Here is a 24,088-nt window from a genome sequence, read left to right on the forward strand (position 1 = left end):
TTGTCTCAAAGTGTTGAGATGCGGGTAAATGAATATCTGGTGAACACTCTATCTCTATCTTTCTATATGTCAGTTATGGTTAAAAATACTAGTGCTTACTGCACATGCAGAGATATATCCTATTTTGTGTTATAAAACATTTTAAATGCACAAAAAATAAATATGTGGTCAAACACCCATGTCTTTCTGTGTGTAGCAGCAGACTAATAACATTGCCTGCCCTGCCATCAACAGGGACACATTGATTATATCTGTCCCATCCAACCCTGAGGGTTGATGTAATGACTTGTAGTGATCTGTGTTACCAGCAGACAACATTACAGTGCCTACGGTAGCAGTTGTGCTAACCACTACAGTAATGTATTGGTACGAAGCACCAGCTTAGAAAGGTAATTCAGCAAATACAGAAACACTGCAACAGTCAAAACACATACAAGAGAGAAACGCTGCATATTTGTGGAAAGGAAGTGCGCCAGGCCTCTAGGCGGACCCCAAACTGAGGGATGCTATGAACAAAGTTTGGCTAACTTTTACAAACCCATAAAAAAGGTACCTTTTCCATGTATTTCTTTTTAAACACGTGGCTGTCATCTTTTACAATATTATAAAAGAACAATATTGTAAAAGATGATGGCCAAGTGTTTAAAAAGAAATAAATGGAAAACGTACCTGCAGATGTCCCACCCTGCATAAACACCCCCCCCCCCCCCCCATGTCTCCCAACGTTGTATGACACTTTTGCTCAAGCAAACAAATGTAGTAGAACATTATTAGCACATATTAATGCATATGAGAACAATCATCAGAGGATGCTCATTCTGTTGTAATTCAAAACTATAGCTGCCTCTCATTGTGCAGCCTCTGAAATGAGACGCGGCTTATATCACACTACATGTGTCTTGGTTGCTTGCACTATTTCCAGGCTCTTGTATCTAATTTGTATCAGGGAGCTACTATGAATATGTGGGAGACACCCGGAACTGTAGCTTTTTTATGTTGCCTCTCCAAAAGTTAACCACAGTTTGTTCATAGCGTCCTTCTGTTCAGGGTCTCTCTAGAGGCCTGGCGCACTTCCGTACCATGAATATACAGCGTTTCTCTCTTGCATGTATTTTGGCTGCTGTAGCATTCAGCCGTTGAGGCCAGTTTGCCCTTGTCAGCCGCCATACTCGCTGTACAGGCACAGGAAACCCAAATAACTGTATAAAACATATTAAAAAGTTAGTTTTACATCTTGTGTCCTCTTCAAGGTAAACAATTTATGCTTCATGAGTGGACACTCAGAATATTACAATATTACATACAACTGACGTATGAAATCAAGCTATGAAAGCCAACAAAAATTTGTAACAAACTATGGAGTGGGTTTGTAACACTGTTCAAAACTGTTTTGCTTCTATTTCAGTCACTGGTTAGTTGTTAGGTAAAATAAGAGCTGAGTACCATCCTATGGTCGAGGCAGCTCACTGCCCAAACTGAGCCTGGTTCTGCTGGAGGTTTTTTCTTCCGTTAAAGGGAGTTTTTCCTCTCCACTGTCGCCAAGTGCTTGCTCATAAGGGATTTGTTGGGTTTTCTTTGTTTTTCTTTTGTAAAGTGCCTTGAGATGATTTGAATTGTGATTTGAAATAAAATAAAATTGAATTGAATTGAATGGCTTTTTCCAAGTGGTAGCCTGCAGGCCTGAATTTTGTTGGCTCATTTTTTGTGCAACAACAATAAAACTAGGAAGTCACCAACTATTGTATATGCAGAAAGTGAACAGGATTTTTTCTCACAGAACTGTGGACACCTGAAATAAAAAATCCATTACTGTGTGACTGCCAGCAGCACAGACATGAATGGCGCTGCTGTGGTTACAAATGGTGTCACTGTGGGTAAATCTTGTAGCTACAGCTAGACAGATCTTTATCGTGATTCTGTAAAATGTGGCCAAATGTTTAAGCAATGTGAAAGAGCTTCAATATTGCAGTAGTGTAAGTCTGCAATATAAAGGTACAACAGATAGTATGTATTTTTTTCCAGCTGGCATAATAATCAGGTGCAGACTGCTTTCCAAAATCAGGGGTAAATGTAAACACACACACACACATTCTAACAGAGTGGCCTTTATACAGTGAGTACAGAAATATCTCTGTGTTGTCAGTATTTCTGTCTAAACTGTAAACACAGACCATACACCACAGAGCAGCTGAAATAGGAAGGTACTGTATGAGCGAAAAGAACATACTACGAATCCAGTAACAGCAAAACTGCTGAAGCAGGTTTAGCTACACCCCAAAAAAAGGGTTTGTTTCACTGAAGAATACCTCTGTATAAATGTGGTTCTTAATATTTTATCTACAGAATTTAGGCAGTCGAGTGAACAGTAGGCAAACATCTGCGAGTATCTTGTCAGTGAAACAGGATTTTGAATTATGAGCCAAACTTCATGTTTGACACTACAGTAACTCATTACAAGACAAGATAACACATCGCGAATATAAATCTATCAGTTATACAGCACAGGATGTCTGTGTGTTCTTTATGCGTGTTGAACATGAAAAACATCTGTGACACAGTAGCACACTGTGGAATAAAGTTAAATAGTAAAACTGTCTACCCAGTGTGTAAATTAACTGACATGACCGAGCATACACACACCACCCACATTCCCTTTCCATCCACCCTGTCATTTTAAGTGGGGATGGTAAAGCCTTTCCAGAGTTTGCTTGGAACAGATTTGAAAAACGAAGTATTTATATCATCTTCTTCCAAGAAGCCTTGTCATTAGATGGCCTCATATAGCAACAAGGCTTGTTCCGCCCATCACAGCTCCACTCCCACACCCCTTTCTCTCTGTGCCTCCCTCTGTCATCAAGGCCAGCACCTTAGTGGTTTTGCCTAAACAGGGAAATCTTATTACAGACATGTGTGCAGCTAACTGGAAACCCCAACTTTCTCACTGTATCTCCACTTTTGTTGAGCCATAACCAGTGTTATGTGGGAAATTATGTTTGTCAAAATCTGTTAAAAACATATGAATTCTCCACTTTCTGTTTTTTATTCTGCTCTTGATGTTTAGTCCCTCTTAAATCCCTGCCCTTGTTGTTTAATCCCTCATCCTAGTGCAACCAGGCATAGATTTTTATGTGTTTTATTAAATGTGGGGAAAACATTTTTGCTGAAGGATTGAGGCTTCCTCACAGGTAGGACAGAGAGACAATTTTTTGTTTGTGCAGTGACTGCTGCATGGTGAGCTATTGTGGCTGGGTAGCACTGCAAATTTTACCAGTAGCTGAATGAAATGATAAATGCATCAGGGATCCACTGATGATGAGTAAATCACCATGAATGGACATACATGGAGGTAGGAGAGAGGTGGGTAAGGATGGATGTTAGAAGGAAGAGGAGGGAGGCTGGGAGAGGTTCTGACAGCCAAAGCAAGAGGTGCAGGTAAATTTGTTGTGTAATTACTCTTTTACTCCTAAATTAGAGTTGTCAACCTCCTGCTGTTGGACCAGCAACCCTCCTTCACTCCTTCCCCTTTTGTTCCTCTGCCTGGTGTACAACATAGATGATTTCTGCGAGCCTGCCATGATGCCATTTTGACAATCATTTTAATTTATGAGCTGACAGAGTGCCTTTTAGGTTATGCAAGAGCCATTATGCAGAAACTGGCTGTGATTCAAAGTAATGCAAGGATTTGACATCTGGATGTCAAAGAAAACAAGGCCTCTGGAACTAGGATGAGGGATTGAAGTGGCATTGATTTTTATGTGTTTTATTAAGTGTGAGGAAAGCATTCTTGCTGAAGGATTAAGGCCTCCTTACAGGCTGAGCGGACAAGAACAAGTTCTGTTCTTAAAATAACATAATTCCATAATACAGAAAGTCCAAAGAAGAATTCATAACAACTCAGTTAGGTACGCTTACAGTGTATGAATATTTACACTTATATGTATGTATGTTCTATCATTATGCAACATATTAGCAGATTATAGATGTTTAAAGTAGTCAAGGTAATATACTAATGAGCTGATAACACCTGCATGCATAAACAAAACACAAATTGCAACAGACTCACTAAGTTCTGGAGGCAGCTATTAGACAGTGTCAACTATCCAGTATTTACAATTTCTTGTTCTCCACCATCTGGTTGAGAAAATGTTCCGCTCTTTGGCTCCTTAATGCTCAGCTTTGTGTAATGTACCGCCCGTGCTTTTCTTTTCAAAACAAAGTGCTTTCTGTGACTGAAAACCTGGTTCACAAGAGTGGTGAGTTCGAACCGAAGCAATAAAGTTTCAGGCTGAAAGCTGAAACACATTAGCTTGGTGATATGCAAAGCTGAGTAGGCAGGAGAAGAAAGCTTTTGCCAGACTGAGGGTGAGAGGCATTATTATGTCCTGGAAACAGCACATGTCTGCACGTAAGCCTTTTTGAATACTGAACCTGACTGAAAGACTGCAAAAGTACTAGCCTGAGAAGATTCTTTGCTGTTTGTGCAAAAATGATAGCAATATAGTAGAAACATAAACTTTCACTCTGTCATTGTCCTCCACTCTCTTCATAACTCTTGAAATAGCAGGGTCCTTTGGTTTTTTTTTTCAAATTTTACATCTTCATTCAGCTACAGTCACAGTTACTGTCACTGATGACTGTCTCGCAGTGCATCTTTTAAGTCCAGAGCTTTTCCAATTTCCAGACCCGAATACAATTTCAGTCAAGTTTATACTTCACATTAATATATATGAACATGCACAATAAATATTCGAACCTGATCAGTTTGTATCCAGAGAGAAAATTTGACAAGATGAAATGTGTCTGTTTTTAGGGGAAACTGATTTTCATTATCCTCTTTTCATCCAGTCTGTGCTGCTCTGTGTTCATTCCTCTGCTTCTGTCAGACTGGAATGGAGGTTGTTGTGTGGATTAATGCTCCTCACACACTGCTGTCACAGTGTACATGCTGGAATACAATATGGTAACCTACTGACCTATGTATGACTGGAAAGCATAGCACAGCATTTAGTCTGTGGACTGTAAGTCTCACAGTATATCAATAGAGTATATTCTTCCAGCAGGTGCTGCATGGGGGATCCCTTTCCCATAGGCTGCACTCAAAATATTGTAAAATGTTCAGTCATAACTAATGTGTTATGTTGTTACAACGTGTTTGATTAAATTAATGTAAAATGACACACCTGCACAGAACAGTAATGGTACAGTTGTGACTCTTCTCAATCAGTGGTTGCTGAATCTTGCATGTTTGTTTCTAACATAGGAAGCTATGCAGAAATCAACCTGCCATGTTAGTATGTACATTAGTATGGATGGTCACGTCCTTCTCTTGGTCCACCACTTTGATCTTCACTGAATTATCTCAACATATATAATCTGGATCAGTGTGCAGACAGGGAACACTCCTCTGCAGCAGCCTGTAATTTTTACATGTAACCTGGCCTATTACAGCTTTAAGGAAGATGGTCTGGTAGCTCATTGCAGGGTCGGTGCATGTCAGTCATTACTGGTATCTGTATTTGATACTGGCAGCGAGTGATAATGGCTGTGTGTATCAGGTGGACTACATAATGTGACCATTACATATTTATGGGTAATGATGCTGTGATGATGTGTAAAGGTGAATATGCAAGGTCATCATTGTGTGATCCTGCCCTGGAGACCGAACAGGATGGACTTCCTGGCACTACCTATGACAATGTACTGTAAGTGCAACACTGAGTGCATTTTATTGCATTTTAACAAAAAGATGTTTTAAAGTCACTGCTTTGGTCTTCAGTCACTGTTCCGACAGAAACAACTTTCTCTAGCTCATTCAATGGGTCTGATCCCACTGGCCTTATTATTACGTCGCCTTTCTAGCAATGAGGAAACACAGTGGACCTGTGGCGAGGCAAGCTATGAAAGGCATGCTGAAGTAAGGTTACAAATCAATTAAAGCAGTTCCAGTGGGATTGGCGTTAACACTTGTTACAGTATAGTGTTCGTTAATCACCTTGCATCTAATCCTGCTGTTAAGAGTCAGTAGCCATGCTAGCTGCTCTATGTGGCTGTATTTAGGCACAGTGGTTCATGTTTATCAAGTACACTGTTTAATGTGGTCATTTTCATGTAGTGTATTAGCATGCTAAGGTTTGCTAATTAATAGTAAAAAAACAAGCCCGATGGGATCACCATTAGTATGAACAGAGCACCAATGTTGACCTTTTGATGACACGAAATCAAACGTTATTAAAAGTCATCCTGAGAGGAATTAGAGTTTAGCATTTGGCAAAACCAAACAGCAGCTTCATGTTGGCACAACAATACACTGAGGGTCATTAGGATTCATCTTCCAGGGACAATATTATGGTGGCCCTCAGTGCAAAACACCAGCAGAAAAGAAAGCAAAATACAATACCATTTCACATTTGCTGTTTTATGAAATGCTGTGTTTTCTCTTTTGCTGTTGTGTTTTGCACTCTAAGGCCACTGTAGTATGTGTATAAAATTAAAATTTTAGAGGAACCCACTCAGAGGTTGTTGCTATAGTTCAGTTTGGACAGACTGACGGTTTTCACAGTAACTGATCTGTTCAGCTCTTTACAAACTGAGTAACAATGATGAAAGAGAGGATTTAAAGATTAAAATTATGACTGAAGGTTACCAAAATGTTATAGTACCTCAGCACATCAATCACAGAACATGTAGATCCTCCCCAGCCGATTTTCCTCATAAAGAAACATGAAATCAACCTGACCACATGCTCGGTAAAGAGTAGACCATTATGGTTAGTCCTGAGCCAGCAGGCTGCTGTTTGGCTTCTCTAAATCTGCAGGGCAGCAGGTCTGTTATTATGTGAGTAGGGCTTTGGGTGTGTCTGAGAGGCTGCCAGCCAGAAACAGGAAACCAGGTCACAGCAGCAGAAACATCTGTCTTTCTGACTTCAGCGTGAGAGCACACCGCCCCCTGCTGCGTACAGCTGGTACTACAACTGCTTCCATGCCACATGGCTGATGCTTCAGTCATATATGTTCAATATGTAAACTACTTCACAGCACAAGATGTAGTCCTGTAGCATAGGATCACAGGTATTTGATTTAAATATGGCCTAGCATATGGCCTTCCTACTTTGTGCCCATGCAATGCTCTGTTATTAAACATGTGATGAGATGAAGAGATCAACACCAGTCAACTGGACTGGTGACAGAGATGATGTTTAAAGCCTACCTTACTTTAAGTATTCAAATGCTTAAGCAGGGAAAGTCCTTGGTTATGAGGACAGGATGTCGCTGCTGAAATTTTACTTGGTTTAATAATGTAATATGCATCACAAACTACTTTTTTTCAGTAAGTTTTTTCAGTAAGTTAATGAGTTTGCATGTTAATGTGTAAATACGTCGCAATTCTGAATGGGACTAAATAGGTCCTTTCAGGTTGTTTGACTGATCCCTTAATAGACTGGAAGACAGGCAGCGTAGGCCAGTTAAGAAAGAAACAAGAGAGACCGGCAAGTGGGACAGGAGAGAAGAAAAGAGTTCATAGGAGAAAGAAGACATTTATTACTTCATCTGTCTGGTGTAAGTGTCTGAAGCTCTGGGTGAATATTCACTGTGGAGGACGGACCATCTCTAGGACAAGAGTGTGGGTAGGTGACTTCAGGTGGTTATGCAGGTGTGTGTGTGTATGTGTGTGTGTGTGTATGTGTGGAGTTGTAAATAAATGACTGCATGGTACATAAAGGACTGCGGTGCAGATTTTTTGTGAAAAAACCTTGTCACATGTAGTACCTACATTCACATGTAGTACCACTGTGAGTCACCACAGTCCTTTATACACCACGCAGTCATTTATTTACAACTTTTGGTTGTGGTAACCATAGGTGAAAATTGAACCAGGCAGTTGTAATTGGTGTTTTCAACCAAAATTTATGAACTGTTGTTCTAGTACTGGTGTTTTCTTTGTACCAATACACAACCTGAGTAAGAGACTCACCAGTTGAGTTTATTGTAAAGCACAAAGAAAACAACATATATTCATTTCAGATTGTGAATATGAGTGTGAGGTTTTAGAACTGCTCATTTATCATTAAACATCATAAGATAGATAGATAGATAGATAGATAGATAGATAGATCACTGCCACCTCACTGCTCTTCTCATTGCTCAGCATTATACTGCACTCTGGTGGGGAAAAAGGGCTATAAGGGTTATGGTTTTCCTACTAGTCATTGAAATAGATTTGGATGAGATAAAACATCAACAAACATCAAAAAGGTATTTGATTGAAGCGTAAAGGTATTCTAATGGAGGCAACAATTTCTTATTGTTACATCCATCCATCCATCCATTATCTATACCACCGTCCTATTTATGGTCATGGGGATCTGCTGGAGCCTATCCCAGCTGTCTTCAGGTGAAAGTCAGGGGTACACCTTGGATAGGTCAGCAGTCCATGCAGGGCATTGTTACATACAATACTTTCAATACTTGACAAGTGTAAAGATGCAGCCCAAGGCGAACTGACCATTGCTCTTAAAGAGTTCTTTATATCTTTCCTTTTTATTGATTTTTCAGCTTTATTTCACCATTAAGTGTTACATACATGATACGTCTTTAGCATTTCAATTTGCCAATTGCTAACATGGGCTAATCCATTATTCTGTACTGTACTGAATATATGAATAGTCTCTAAGCTGTTGTGAAAATAACATGGAAATAATTATAATTAGCCAGTTACAACCGGTTCAGATCAGAAGTGTGCCTGGTAGGCCAGCAGATAGCCATCGTTATACATGTAGATCTGCTTGTTGGTGGGGTTGTAGTTCAGGCTGGCCAGGCCTTTGGCAATCTTCTCCAGGGGCAGTGCTAGTGAGGTGTCCTCTTTTCCTGTTGCTGTGTCAAAGGCGTAGAACACCTCCTCATGGATTTCATCCACATAACGAGTGGCATACAGCACACCACACACCATGAAAGCATTGCTCACTGCCCTTTTGAATAGCCTCGTCTCCCAGGTTTTTGTGATGTTGAGTGTCTGGGCCTCATTGTCCCAGACAAACTGGCTCACCACTAGGTTACCATGGTTACCAACAGTTGCATAGATGGCCCATAGTCCTGTCTCATCTGCCTCCACATCCACATCACTATTGGGACGACAGTCATAGTAACAATATGGAAACTTGTTGTTGAAACCCACTCCAGTGCCTGGAAGTGTCACCCGTTTGACAGTGTTGGTGTTGAGGTCATAGCGGCAGACATCTGCAGAACGGTAGCAGTGATAATACAGTGCTTCACCATACAGGACAGCGCTGGGACCTTCGATAGCATTGGCGTCCGTGTAGGATGAAGCAAAGGTAAAGTCTCTGTGATTGGTAGAGGCCATGAAGTCTTCATAGGTTTGGTATACACGGAGTGTGTTTCCCAAGATATTGCTGCTGAACAGAACCTGAACCCAGTAGCTGGACTTTTGCCCTTGACTGTCCTCCTGGGCCTGTTTGCCCCACGAACCAGAGATGTAGTTCTTACCATTGGGGGCAACCTTAGTCACAACAGGTTCACTGATGTTGGTGATCAGGCCCTTGAGGCAGTACCTGCCCTGGCCTGGAAACACAGGGATATTATACTGTAAGGCTCTGAAGATCAGGTAATGTAAAACAGAGTCTAGAGTATTACTGTTTATTGTATTACTGTATGTATTGTATTACTTATTATTGGATGTATTACTTGGGTTGTTCGTTCTGTGCTACTGAAGAAACATGGCAGCATGGCTCTACATTGGTTCTCAAATGAGTGAGACACTTTTGTGTTTACAATCAGCGGATAACACAACGCATAGTATATGAAAGGAGTTTCAAATTCTGGAGTTATTTTTAATTAAGATCACCATTCCCTCCATGTAACTCTCATCCATCCATCCATCTATCCATCCATCACTTATGGATGGACAATTTAGTCACCAATCAACCTAACTGGCTCCAAACTGTTTTCTTTGTTCTGCATAGACAGTGCTCTCTTACATTTTTACACACATATATTTTGTCTTTGTGTAGATGTGAGTATAAACATAACGTATTCAATAGCCTGGTTTTCTAACCCTAACTTAAATCTTATTCTGACCCTAACCCTTAAAGCAGCCTGTTGAAGTTGTGAGAAACAGGTAGAATATCCTGTCTTCACATTAATAGTGTCAAAGTAAAACACATAACTAGAAAAGACACGTTCACACACAATCACATTTACCTCTGAAGTCTTCAGGGATTGACTTGCAGGACTGAACACCGTTCTTCAGATAGCGCAGTTTCTCTTTTACAGTCTTCATGTTAATTGTGTTTGATGTTTGCATCCTGTCTACATCTCTACGCAATTTAACCACCTAAAACACACGCACACACACACACACACATACACATTGTATGCAGTTAACATACGTAGTACATACTGTGTGATTTTCATGTTTTCATATTTATTTTGTTATATTTGATATTACTACATTTCAGATAGATTAAAATTAGAAATTATGAATAAATAGACCTTTATTAGACCTTTTTGCTGTAATGTATTGCTATTTGCTGTTTTTACTGTACCTCTTTTGAGATTTTCTGTGTTTGGGCATTGTTTAACTGACTTTGGACGATGCTGACGTCAGCCTCCAGCTCACTGAGCTCCTGGCCCAGCAGGCGCAGGGACAAGGCTGAGTACAGGCCCTGGTGTTGCAGATACCGGAAAGGCTCCAGACGAGCAGTGATGTTCTTAACCACAGCTTGCATCTGAGGGAGCCGCTCACTGGACAAAGTCACCTGTGGTGAATCACACACAGAGACTCCTGTGATGGTGCTTGACATCCATCCATCCATCCATTATCTATACCCGCCTATTCCTAACCAGGGTGACAGGGATCTACTGGAGCCTATCCCAGCTCTCTTTGGGTGAAAGGCAGGGGTACACCCTGGACAGATCACCAGTCCATCACAGGGCTCGTGCGTGACAATTAAATGTATTTTGAGGACTCCCTGTTCATAATCTGAAATTTTCTCATTTCCACAAGATAAGCAAGTGAAGAGTCTGAACTTCTGATTTGTAATAGTTACAGCTAGATTACTGCTCAGTACCAGTTTTTACTATAATCCAGGAAAGTAGAAGTGGAATAGGACTGGACTCATGTAGTCTAAATTAAAACCCACATTCAACAAAGTATATCAGTAGACCCTCTTACCTGTTCCTGCAGCTTGTTCAGAGAGTCTTCACAGGACTGCACCTGCTGCAGCACAGCTTCATACTTTACAGTAGGGAACAACCACATGCTGGATTTAATCTCACACACACATGAGCCATTGTTTTTCTGCCCCACCACGCGCTCAGCCTGGCCGTCAACCTGCAGGCACACATATAACACATGCTACATTACATAGGAGAACACAACACAGCTGTATGTTGTCTAATAATGAGCTGAGCTAAAGAGTAGCTAACAAAAAAACTTAAAAATAAATAAGAAAATACTCTCTAATCTTATAAATTCCAATATCTTCATCATGAGTCCAGCTTCTTATTGACAGTAGGACATAAGGTGTAACTCACTGTAAATGACAGCAGCAGTTGGAGCAGCAGCAGCATGTTTACAGCTGGAGAAATCAGTAGTAAACTGACAAATACAGGAGCTACTGGTACTGGAATCACTAGCCCTCCTCTTTTCTTTAAAACATGCAATCATCCGGCTTTTGCTGACAAATGTAAATGTAAAACCCTAAAATTGTGAAATTGTGTTTCGTAAGCTCTGGAGAAGTCTTGGTTAACCAGGAGTTTCCAAAGTTTACTCCCCTGTCTGAAAGTAATATTTATCATTTTCTCTTTCGCAATTTTGCAGAAATGATATACTTTGCAAGCCTTTATGCTTTGCACGAGTGTCACAAACATTCATAAACACCATTTTGAGTCGGATGACAAGTCATCTTAATTAAATGGCCCTGCACACTTTTGAGTCCCGCTCTTGTTGATTTATGTCATGATTATTTAACACAGAAATATGTTATTTATTCCCTAGTCTAGATAGTCTAGATGTCATGAATGAGCAATAAGTGAGATAATATGCACTTTCTTACCTTACAAATATTAGTGGATGTTATTAATAAATAGACATGACTGATTGCTTCTGTTTGCCTTTCTTTATTAACTGCTACCAAGGGCACAATGCACAGCAGCTTCTTTACTTCTTGTTTTACTATATACTATTATGCTGTTTTCATGTATTTAGTACTTTATTTTAGATATGAGGGCAGCACGGTGGTTCTTAACCCAGCAGGGATCTTTGACTGGTGACTCTAATGGATAATGGATGGATGGGTTTGTGATCATTGTCTTAAGTGTATAAATAACTAATATATATAGCATGCATCTGTAGAGGTAGGTTATGCTGCAATTAATATTTTAATTATGAAGTAACTTTTTTGTCCCATTTTAGAGCAAATATTTCTGAAACCTTTTATACATTTAGTATGAGATCTGCTTGGAGACATGAGAAACTGTGGAAAATGTTTTTCTGACCTCTATAATAATTGTAAAGACAACTGAATAAGATTTCTGGCCGACAAGGGGCAAACGCGCCGCAATGGCCAAAACACATGCAAGAGAGAAAACACAATGGAAGTGTGTCAGGCCGATAGGGGGACCCCGAACTGAAGGATTCTATGAGCAAAGTTTGGCTAACTTTTACAGAGGCGAGAGAGACACATATAGTGATATAAGTCGCGTCTCATTTCGGAGACTGCGCAATGAGACACAGCTATATTTTTGAATTGCAACAGGATGAGCATCCTCTGATTGATTGTTCTCATATGCGCTAATACCTTTTTTATGTCACCTCTGTAAAAGTTAGCCAAACTTTGTTCATAGCATCCCTCAGTTCAGGGGGCCTGGCGCACCTCCGTGTTTTCCCTCTTGCATGTGTTTTCGTTGTTCTAGGTATATATAGTTCTTGTTTATATGTGTATGCAATTTTATAATATGGAGCACACTTTGACTCACATCATCAGTTCAATCGTGCTCAATATGTTCAGTCATTTGTCTTTTGTTAATATCAGACTGCTCCCAAAGTGTGAATGTTGAGCCCTTCAGGAGAATGATTATAGATATATAACAGGCTTATCACTCAACAGCTCAGCAAGTACTGTTGTTACAAATAATACATGGCATGTCTGACAAACCAGAGAATAAAAAATAACATTGGCATTCTGAATATGCACAGAATTTCACTGCACGACAGTAACTCTCTGTTCCTGAATCCTGTTACTATTTATTCAATATTGCTAATGTAGCTGCATTACTGTATTACGCCACAAACCAAAGGCACATATTAGTCACCACTCCTCTTCACTTCACTTCCTCTTTTACAATTCCTTCTCATTCAGATATCTCAGCCCTGAATGAGCACAAGGACCTTGTATTTAATAAATGTAAATGACAAATAAATGACATAAAAAAATTGTGGCACCGATCATGAGCAAAATTTAATCTAGTTTAAATATTTTTTTCAGTCCTGTTAATGCATGCCAGCCGTCCATCCATTTTCTATACCCGCTTTTTTCCTGAAAGCCAGGGTCACAGGGATCAGCTGGAGCCTATCCCAGCTCTCTTTGGGTGAAAGGCAGGGGTCATCAGTCCATCACAGGGCCACATAGAGACAAACAACCTCAAACATTCACACTCACTCCTATGGGCAATTTAGAGTCACCAATCAACCTGACATACATGTTTTTGGACTGTGGGAGGAAACCAGAGTACCTGGAGAAAACCCACACAAGCACAGGGAGAACATGCAAACTCCACACAGAAAGGCCAGGTTGCGAACCCACGACCTTCTTGCTGTGAGGCAACAGTGCTAACCACTCAGCCACCATGCTGCTACATAATGGCAATTAAGGTCTAAGCTCTGAATGGGCCCCTGCAAAAGGTACATTGTTTCCTTTGAGGTTATTCTGTTTTGTCGCTCAGAAACGATCCTGTGGGGTAACTTGATAAACTTAGTAGTGCATGATCCCTTTGATAATGACTTTGATAAGTAGCCCTACATGATAATGCTTCCTCCTCTAATTTAACTTCAGACATTAACGTCAGACAAGTTAACCAGCACCAACCGCACAGTTTGCACAGCATTTTTTTTGTTGTTCCTACATCCTCACTAAGAAAAGCAATGTTTTTTTTTTTTTATCTCCATAGGGAAATAATAACAATCAGTAAAAACAACAAATAATCACTGTTTTTATTATCATTATTAGATCCCACAATTTGTTTGTATGGGCCCTGTGTTCAACCAATTAACTCAACAAGAATCTGCTCTACCAAAGGGTTAATTAGACTGGATTCACATCATGTAAAAAGTCCATGTATTGCTACAGTTCCAACCACAAAGAGGAAGTGCTCACTCGCTGACATGCAGAGATTAGTGGGAGTGTTCACATGTTTAGAAGCTGCAGCCACGGTGCCAAAGTCATTTTCAAAGTGTGTTGAACGGTTTCATTTAGCTCTGCTGTCTGAAGCACCATGAAGCTGTATGTGATCCTATTTCTATATGCTCCGTTCACTCTCACCAAACAGGTAAGAGATCACTGGAAATATTGCGTTTTTTTATCTTTTTTAACATTTCTATCAACTTATAAAACAGGTCATGCATTTGGTTATTGGTGTTTATTTTTTCATGCCATGTCTAATATATTCCTGATTTCAGGCAGCCCCACGTGATAGTTGTGTCTGTGAATTGACTAATTCAGAGCAGGAATTCCCTCATGCCAAACTTGATACAGTAGAGGACAATGTATCAAAATGCATCACCAACATCACCCCCAAAAAGGTAACTAGGGATGTTATTTTCTAAGCCAGACTATGAAGAGTAGATGCTACATGTTCAGCAGTGATGTGTAATCCAAGGATCTACCTGCTCTCCATGCAGGTTCTGGAGCTGGAGAGCCTGCTGCTGGGTTTGGAGCGCCGTCTACCCCAGCTGCAGGAAGATGTGTCAATCCTAGAGAGGGAAAATGATGGGGAGCTTTATGGCGTTCTCAGCCTGCAAGTGATAGAGAATGAAATGACAGATATCATGGAGCTCATCCAAAAGCTCAACAGCACCATGCTGGGACACCAGCACCTGACTACAAGAACCACTCAGCAGGTTGATTCACAGCACACACCTTGCTGCATAACACTGATAGTAAAGACAACAGTGTCTGTGTTTAGTCTTAATGTTCATTTATCTATTGTGCCTAATGTTCATAACTAAATACATATATTGGACAAATATATATAAACAAATGTAGGCCTACACCATTTATAGCAATGAAATAATGATGCACATATAGTATTTACAATTCAGATCATTATTTTAACGAAATAATTCACTATGTTTTAAAACATTTCTTAATATTACAACATATTAATTGGAAATACTTTGTGTAAAAAAATATAAAAAATAAAAACGTAGTGATGGAAAACCCTTTGCTGGAGATTGAGTGGAGATTTAGGTGCATCATCGGCTATTTGTGGTGAGTGCTTTCACCTTTATCCAGGGCTGCTAACACCTGCAGGTGTTAGATAGAGCAAAATGTTTTTCAGTCCAATTTCTCTGGACAGGCAAAAAACTGTATAAAAATGCTTCTGTGTTTGTAGAAATAACTTTGAAAGTTCTAAATGTGATTGTCAGATTTAGTTTATATACAATATATATTTGATCACATTTTGTGATGTCTGCTGTGTCTCTCAGGTGGAGGGCCTGAAAGCAGAGATGGAGGAGCTGGAAAAATATGACAGCACGCAGGTGGTGAAGAGTCAAAAAGCTAACAGGATTCTGAAGCGAGATCTGGATGAGTGCAAGAACAAAAATCAACTCATCACCCAACCCACAAATCATCCACATGGCAAGTCCTAAAACCAGCCGACTTGCCAGAATGTTGTTTTAACTGCTTGTTTTTAGGCCATTCTTGTCCTCTGCATTTATAAGTGGTCACTTACAGATGTGAACAGCCTTCCACACTTATGAAAGATTTATCAGCCAGTGGATGACCACGCTCTCAACCAGCTGTGCTACATTTTTCACAATTTATTTTTCTATGATTCAATGTGAATTTCTCCCTCAGGTCAATGTTCCCATGGTCAGTTTGTGAACATCACCGGGCCCAGGGTGTCCACAGCAGGAGAGTATCCTGGTTCCTACAAGTATGGAGCCTGGGGCAGGGACCCCAAACCGCAGGCAGGGAAGGAAAGCTGGTTTTGGGTTGTAATGATGACCTCCAACAACAGACACTCGAACTATGTCCGTCTCTACTCCAGCCTCAGCTCTCTCATTGTTGGGGTGAGCGGGCCAGGTAAAGAACTGTTGAGGTGTTAGTCAAAAGGGAAAAGTTGGTAGGGGGCAGATTTTAGTATTTTTTTGTTGCTGAATCTCTACAAAACCTTTTAAAATGAGCCCTGCAGTGGTGAAACGTGTTAATGACAATATATTCCATGGTTTTTGGGGACTATTTTCAGCAGCCATACTAATGAGTTTTTCCATCAATAGGACAGTGTGTGTCATTTAAAAATACACTATAAAGTATGTGTTCCTGATAATGAAGGCACTGATTACAATTAGTTAGACTAATTGGTTGGTTTGGGTCTTTTCAATAGTTATTTATAAAAGATAAGGCAGCCAAAACTACCACTACTCTCTATAACTACCTACAATCTACTTAGGACAGCACATTCACTCTTCATCTCTTCTTACAGGTAATATCATGATCCACTCCTCTAACCCAGCTACGAACACCATCCAGGGTCCAAATGTTGTTCTGTATGGAGAGGCCTTATACTACAACTGTTACAACCAAGATGCTGTTTGTCGATTCAACCTCACCACCAAAACTGTTACCACCCTACGGCTTCCAGAAGGCACCAGGTTCATTGTCTGCCGTGTCTTTCAGTTCATTCATAATTCAATCCAGTCAAAATGTTATTGATTAGAGAGAAAATAAAAAAATTTAGAATACAGAAAATTAATTATCTCTGTGAAATAAATACAACATTGTAGCATGAACTAATATAAAATAAAATAAAAAACAAAATGTGAATTTTGAATTGACTTGAATTTGGATTTAAAGGGCATACATTACAAACAGTACATGTATGTTTGTATGTGAAGAGAAACCACAAAATAAATAACTTTTGTTCTTTGTCTTATCAGGTTTAACTCAAAGGGTAACTTCTGCCACCTTGAAGAATGCTACCCATTCACTGACCTGGACCTAGCAACAGATGAAACTGGCATCTGGGTGATCTACACTACCACCAAGGACTTTGGCAATCTGGTGTTGTCCAAGGTGCTGGAGGGGCAACCACCAACACTTGGCCATACCTGGCACACCTCACTTTACAAGGGTGGCGTGACCAACACCTTCATGCTCTGCGGTGTGCTCTATGCAACACGCTATGTCGACAAGCAGATAGAGGAGATCTTCTATTCGTTTGACACCGCGACAGGGGTAGAGAGATTCAACATTGGTGTCTTCATCAACAAGATGGCTCCCAACATTTATGCCCTGAATTACAGCCCTGTGGACCAGACACTATATACTTATAGTGACTCCATGATGATCTCCTATAAGGTTTTGTTTGGATAAATGGACAATGCTAACAACATTTTCTATAAAAGCCATACTGTACTTGGAATACCTATACATATACAATTCACCGTAAGATTTGCATTTTAACTCCAAAAATAGTCATGTCATAGTCAGTGCTCATGCTGCTCTCACTTTCTTTTCTGCTAAATTCACTCGTGCCTACTTTGTTGTTGCTTCAGTTGTGCTTCCCACAGATATTTTAAAAGTCTTCCAAGACATGGGTAGGGAATTTCATCAGAGCTGCTCGACAAAAAATTGTAATTCAATAGCACTGTCTTAACACTAAACACAAGAATATTAAAGTCGAGGTTTTGAATTATTTATGCCCACAGCCACTGAAACATACATGTGAAATTCATGGTGGAGATGAATAAATCTGATATAAATCTTGTTCAAACTGGCCACAACCAATGACCACCAAAAGCTCTATAAATAATATTATAGGGCATTATCAAGAAAGACATGATGAATATTATAACACAGAAAAAATTCATTCAGACATGTCTAACTGCTTTATTGTGTTCAATGTTGTATGCTTAGTTTGCTCTGTAAACAGTGTATGCATGAAGAGAAAAACAATAAAGTGGGAAAAAAAGGATAAGGCATCCCTACAGTGCCACATATCCAGGCAGAAGCTGTCTGACTGTCAGTCATGCTGCAAACCCACTTTCTCCTGTTGCCTGTCAATGTGTCTTGAGGTTACAGTAAACATCCATCAGTTCCCCAGTGACTCCATGAGATGGCACTTCCTTTACAAAAAAGCAGGCACATATACGTGTGACAGCCCAGAGTACACTACAAGCTCATGTTTTTTTGTTTAGGCCATGTTTTCTTCAGTTTCTTTCCCAGTCTTGCAGTATATGTTATAAAATCATCCTGGTTATCATTCATGTGTTTTCTGATTTTACTTTCAAATATTAAACTCAAATGGCGTTGCAGTAACACCACCAACAACAGCAAAGGTTGAGCAGAGATTCTCAATGGGCAGATTAGGTCCACCATGATGGAATTAATACTGCCTAGCTAGACTGCAGTCTGTATCTGTTGTATTAGACAACATTAGTTTTAGCTAAGTGTACCTATTAATGTGTAATATAATAACACATACACAGTGCTGGCTTTATAGTTATGTTTACATAACTGGTGTATTTATGGTGGACCTGCATGGTTAAATTTCTGAGAAAAATACTATAGAAATAGAATATTTATTCAGGGTAAACATGGAAAACAACATTCTTCGTCGTATCTATATTTTATTAAGCAGGACAGACAGCATCATTGCCTCAGTCACAATGAAAGATCAAGTAAACAACATCACAGGAATTCAAAGTAATGGAGAGTGAAGCAAGTCTTTTCTTTTTCACTTTTGGCTAAAAATACCCAGCTACAGTGGCAGATAAACCATATAATATCAAGAATAATACAATACTAAAGTTTACAGCTTGCTAATGCAATATGGTAGATAGAAGGAAATTAACTTACAATTTCACTACTACTGTGCTACTGTGTGCCTGCTGTGACACTGTCTGCATGTATTTAGTGGACATTTGTACGGCGTGAAATATGAAGCGAACTGAGTTGCTAATGCCTGTGAAGTGTTTCTTTATCTACACATTAGCGCTCAAATTTGTGAAACTGTCAAATAATCTTTAAATGTGTGCTCATATTTATGAATGTATCCATAAATCTGTGATGGATACTTAAGTTTATGAATTTGGTACTGTGCACAAATGTCTAAATCTTAAAATATAAAAATATGTATGTATATGATATGTAAAATATGTAAACGTATGTACTTAATGTGGCCATTTTTAAGATTAATGGAATTATTTTAAATACCTATTTTGATTATCTCCATTTTCAACCAATTGTTGTAGTATTACTTCCTGTCTGCAGTCTCTTGTCACGCACACACTGAAGTTGATTACAATCTAGATTTTGCACATATGTAGCACAGAAATTTACCAAGAGAAATTAGACATCTTTACTTCCTTTCCCTGATGATGGAAACCAGGTTTCTTCAGTTATGGTACAGCCAACTGTAACCAGGTCAACTCATGATTAGTTTGCTGTTTTGATTAGTTTTACTGCTGCAAATAACCCAACACTACCATCAGAAAACTAAGACCAGTGACTCAGTTTGAGAGTGAGAGCAGGGTCTAATCCTGAGTTATTCACACTTTAGTGTACGTGTTCATATATGTGCTTTTAAGTTGCTAAAGTTTTACTATATATTGAAAGAGGCTGTGCTAGAAATCAATGTAAACTCATTTGTCTTAGTTTTGAAAATAAAACATGATTACATTGAGGTCTAACATGATTTTATTTTAGTATGAAACACAGTAGAAAGAGACCTACCCACTTAGTGAGTTTTATTATAACTATTCTCATTTTTAAACAGACCATAGCCCTAGTAACTCAGTACAATCCCCAACAATAAAACTGAGTAGATGAGGATCTACCATGATAATGTATAATTCCTTTAATTCATAAAATCAAGGTTGACCTACTGATGAAGTTGCTTCATGAGAAAAACTGCAAAGGTGCTGCTCTGTTCATTTTATCTAGCTAGCCTGAAACAGTGCAGCTCCCTAAAGTTTCAAAGGTAGCAATCCCTCATCGGCTGGAGAAATAAGTAATTCTAAGTAATAAGTAATTCTCTTACTGCTTATTATAGCAGTTACAGTATAGTGATATTTGCACTTCCAAGCAAGAAAGATAGCTCAAATAATTCAGCTTCTGGGTCGCATCATGATGTTGCGCTACTCCAAGAGAAATAAGTTGATGAAAGAATAAGTAACTTAGCATTCTCACGTAAGGATGGCAGAGTGTGTGTGATGTTTATTTTCACACTGACAGAGAGTTGAGCAAACCCAGTGAGAATCCTTCATTCTGAATTGTTGCTTGATGCTGCTGAGAGCTCTTCTATGGCATGCTGTTAGAAAGGCCTACAGATTAAAAAACACCTCTAGGTGTCTAACACCTTTAAGCTTGGTGGCAGGCAGGGCTAATTCACAGACAACACAGTGCAGAGAAGCTGGAATAACAAAGAGGGGCTGCAGGTAACAGTGTCATATAGTGTAGGTGAGAGACACCGCATTCTGCCCCATTTTTACTTGCTTTATAAGACAATGTGGAAAATTTTAGTTTATGCACTTTAAAGTATTTTTCTGGTATATAATATTCTTGACTTTTCATAGCACAAGAATTAAATATGCATCATTATACTCCTCAGCTGTAAACTAAAGTTGATAAACTATGAAGTCAAGAATTGCGTTAACCTACTAAGATAATTGTATTGCTGTTAATGGTGTACTTATAGAGTCAACTAGCAAATCGCCAACTCATAGCACATCGATATTGGAAATAAAAAGTGACATGGAGATGATATAAGTATTTAAATCTAAATACAAAACAAATATTAACACAAACAGGCACTGAAAGTTGTGTAACCTAACCAAACTGTAGTAACAAGGTTCTCCAAAGTCTACAGGCAGCAGAAAGACAGGTTTGCACTGTGGCTATTTGCTGGAGTCGGTATGTGCTGGTGTGACAGGTCCAAAGTGATAGAGACTGAGAGACAGTGGAAAATGCAAATTAAGACATGCATTACATAGTTTCTTTACTGTATCACTCTGTTTAGCACACAACACAATGCAACATGTTATTTTTTACAAATCCTCACCCCTATTTTCCCCATAGTTGTCTCCTGTAATATGTAAAGAATGCTTAAGTGAAACCAGAACTTAAGGGTTCTTTTCCAGATGAGAAAACCTCAAAACTCAAAATCCTGTAACTATGCTAAAAGTACAGCCTTTGTCAGCAGTATGCATTGGAGTTTGCTTCAAATATGTGCATGAGGCTAGATTGGCCCAAATGTCATTAATTCGGCACACTATACACACTTGTGTTTTCTTTTTTCAGTGACATAAAAATTCTTTTGCAATTATTTAGAGGCACTTTCTGCAAATTAGAACTGTGACTGGGCTAAAATATTTGTGGTATTTTGTACTGTCAGCAAATTCCAACAGGCTTGGTAAATACCTCCCATCATGGTCATTAGTAAAAAGCCATTTACACTGAGGTTTTTAAGTAGGGATGTACAGACACATGTATATTTGTGTGCACTAAACATTATTCTTTCTTTTCAACTCCCCTTACTGTACGTTTACTGTACATAAACACATTCTCAAATCTTGTCACATGGTTATGTAAAGATTCATGTATACATTCACAAATCTGAGTACACATTTAGCAATTTTTGTACATGTTCCCAAAGCCAATTTGGGACACAGTTCTACACACACTGCAACATAATTGGCCCTACTTTTCCTTTCCTTACAACACATCAGCCAGCTGCTCTCCCAGTTGGTGGAATGTTCTGAACAAAAATGTAAAACATCAAAAGCTGAGGTTGGCCTGAGCAATGAGACTGCTAGCAAGCTTCAACTTGCTAACTTAGACTGAACTAACAATAGATGTTAGGAGCATTAGAAGCTTTTGGTACTGTTGGTGTGCAGTCCGGAGCGTGGGTGAGCCACCGTGCTGTTATTGTTGTTGCTCCTGCTACAGTTCTCTTTGCCCCCTGTTGAGGGTCTGCTTTCAAGAATATGGATCTTGCCTTGCTCTTCTTTCATGAAGAGATCTACCAACAGAATCTTTTCCTTGTGAATCTGGAGGCTGATGTCTTTAGGGATGTCTGGAATTAGCCAGTCCACAATGTCGCTCATCAGCATCACAACATTCTGGGGGAGATAATAGACATTTTTAATTTAATTAACGTCATCTTTTCTACTTTTCAACTCCTATAGTAATCTATTTCCTACCTTTCTGCATGTCACCTTACCTGGAAAACTATGACAAAGGCCAGTCGGACAGCCAGCACTGTCCAGAATTCCTTAGAGATCTCATATGGAGTGTCTGACCAAGGGGGCTCTCTGTAGTCCTTATACCTTTAAAGACAAAAATCAATCATTTTGGGGTTTTGTTTGAGGAGCTAAACTTTGTCACACAGTACTTGCTCGAAGGTTAACGGCTGTGATGTTTCCTGTGACTGGCAGTTTGTTTGGTAAATGACAGCCTTTGCTATCATACATCCATTTTAAGCCTGTTAACTAAAACGTTTTCTATGTGCAGCCCTGAGCTGGTACTTAGGAAATATGTTTTCTGATACTTATTTTATATGTCCATATTTATAGTCTACTAAACAGAAGGGTTGTCCTTAACCTAGATTTATGTTGGTTATGTAGCCCTAAATAAAAACATTAAGAGCCTTAAATAAAATAATTGTAAAAATTTATGAAGGTAGTAAAACTGAAAGTAATTTAGTGTACCTAAATTTAGAATATAAATCATTAATTGTGGATAAAGAAATGAACAAGTTTGTCAATAAATAAGGAGATTGTGAGGAAGAGCCAGCACACTTTACATGCTAACATGCAGCCATCACATACTCACAAACATCAATATAAAAAAAATAATTTTTTATACAAAAACACGTATTTAAAAAAGGAAATATATTCAGTTTTTTGTTGTTCCAGTGTTTCACTGTCATCTCTACTGACACACACACCTCTCTCTCTCTCTCTCTCTCTCTCTCTATATATATATATACTGAGAATGGAGGAAGAAGGAGAGGCATATATATATATATAGTTTGGATTTTTGAATAGTAGCTCTCTCTCCATTCCAATTCAATTTAAGATTTGTAAGCAGCAACAATGCAGTATTAATATTGTATTATACTGTGTGAGGAATTACACTGCCAAAACTCCATATTATTACAGTTTCACATCTATGTAGCTGCTGCATTAATGCATTGCCTGAATGTGATTTAATATTTGTTGTAGCTGTCTTATGGTATGTGTTTGTGAGCAGGTTCACATCAGCTACTATTCAAAAATCCAAACTGAGAATGGAGGAAGAAGGAGAGGCAGGCTATTACCAGTGCAAAGTACTTTCATGATTTTCAGTTTATCTCAGTAAAAAATGCAAAGAACATTATCGTCTGTTGTAAACTTGTGTTGGCAGCAAGATGCTGTCAACCACAAGAAATGCTACACCTTATTTATTAAAGCCTCTGATATGGCAGTACAGCAGTATGAACACTGAGGCCTCTGCTGCCAGTGATAAATGCACTTCAACCAAACAACTGGAAATGGGCTTTACAGCAGGACACACATTTTGATTGACAGTGGCACACTGATGTTTAAAACTGAGATTCATTTCCCACCTGCAAATCTCAACACGGTAGCCAAGGTGTAATGGATCCATGGTTTCTTTGCCATCCTGGAAGTGGCTGACATTAAAATAGGACAGTGTATGGTTGACAAATCCATGCATGGTGCCATCAGGGCTGTACATATACTGGTAGACCATCCGAGGTATGAAGTCTGAAGTGAAGGAGATGACAAATGCCTAGGAATTGTGGTTGGGAAGGTGGTGGTGGGGTAAGGGTGCAGAGATTAGGGACAG

The 24,088-nt window shown here is 39.2% G+C and overlaps 3 protein-coding genes across 4 annotated transcripts in view; 1 reads left to right on the forward strand and 2 right to left on the reverse strand.

Moving 5' to 3' along the window:
• Positions 1 to 8,498: 8,498 nt before the first annotated feature.
• Positions 8,499 to 11,673, reverse strand: olfm4l2 (olfactomedin 4-like 2). The gene is made up of 5 exons (XM_026310443.1): positions 11,550 to 11,673; positions 11,188 to 11,346; positions 10,559 to 10,771; positions 10,215 to 10,347; positions 8,499 to 9,575 (listed from the first exon to the last, which is right to left on the reverse strand). The coding sequence occupies exons 1-5, from the start codon at positions 11,583 to 11,585 to the stop codon at positions 8,728 to 8,730; spliced, it is 1,389 nt and encodes a 462-aa protein (XP_026166228.1). The 5' UTR covers positions 11,586 to 11,673; the 3' UTR covers positions 8,499 to 8,727.
• A 2,760-nt stretch (positions 11,674 to 14,433) lies between these two features.
• LOC113132481 (olfactomedin-4-like) lies at positions 14,434 to 18,500 on the forward strand. The gene is made up of 7 exons (XM_026310574.1): positions 14,434 to 14,561; positions 14,692 to 14,814; positions 14,914 to 15,132; positions 15,721 to 15,874; positions 16,094 to 16,321; positions 16,722 to 16,890; positions 17,176 to 18,500. The coding sequence occupies exons 1-7, from the start codon at positions 14,508 to 14,510 to the stop codon at positions 17,609 to 17,611; spliced, it is 1,383 nt and encodes a 460-aa protein (XP_026166359.1). The 5' UTR covers positions 14,434 to 14,507; the 3' UTR covers positions 17,612 to 18,500.
• A 2,497-nt stretch (positions 18,501 to 20,997) lies between these two features.
• The window catches only part of LOC113132479 (anoctamin-1-like), a 36,887-nt gene continuing 33,796 nt past the window's right edge, over positions 20,998 to 24,088 (reverse strand). For both annotated transcript variants that reach the window (XM_026310572.2, XM_026310571.2), the window contains 3 exons: positions 23,847 to 24,031; positions 22,461 to 22,566; positions 20,998 to 22,359 (listed from right to left, as the gene is read on the reverse strand). In XM_026310572.2, coding sequence (XP_026166357.1) covers positions 22,105 to 22,359; positions 22,461 to 22,566; positions 23,847 to 24,031 — 546 coding nt within the window. In that variant the 3' untranslated portion in view covers positions 20,998 to 22,104. The remainder of the gene's footprint in view (positions 22,360 to 22,460; positions 22,567 to 23,846; positions 24,032 to 24,088) is intronic.

The sequence above is a fragment of the Mastacembelus armatus genome, chromosome 6, assembly GCF_900324485.2.
Source record: "Mastacembelus armatus chromosome 6, fMasArm1.2, whole genome shotgun sequence".
In the NCBI taxonomy this organism is placed as follows: Eukaryota; Metazoa; Chordata; class Actinopteri; order Synbranchiformes; family Mastacembelidae; genus Mastacembelus; species Mastacembelus armatus.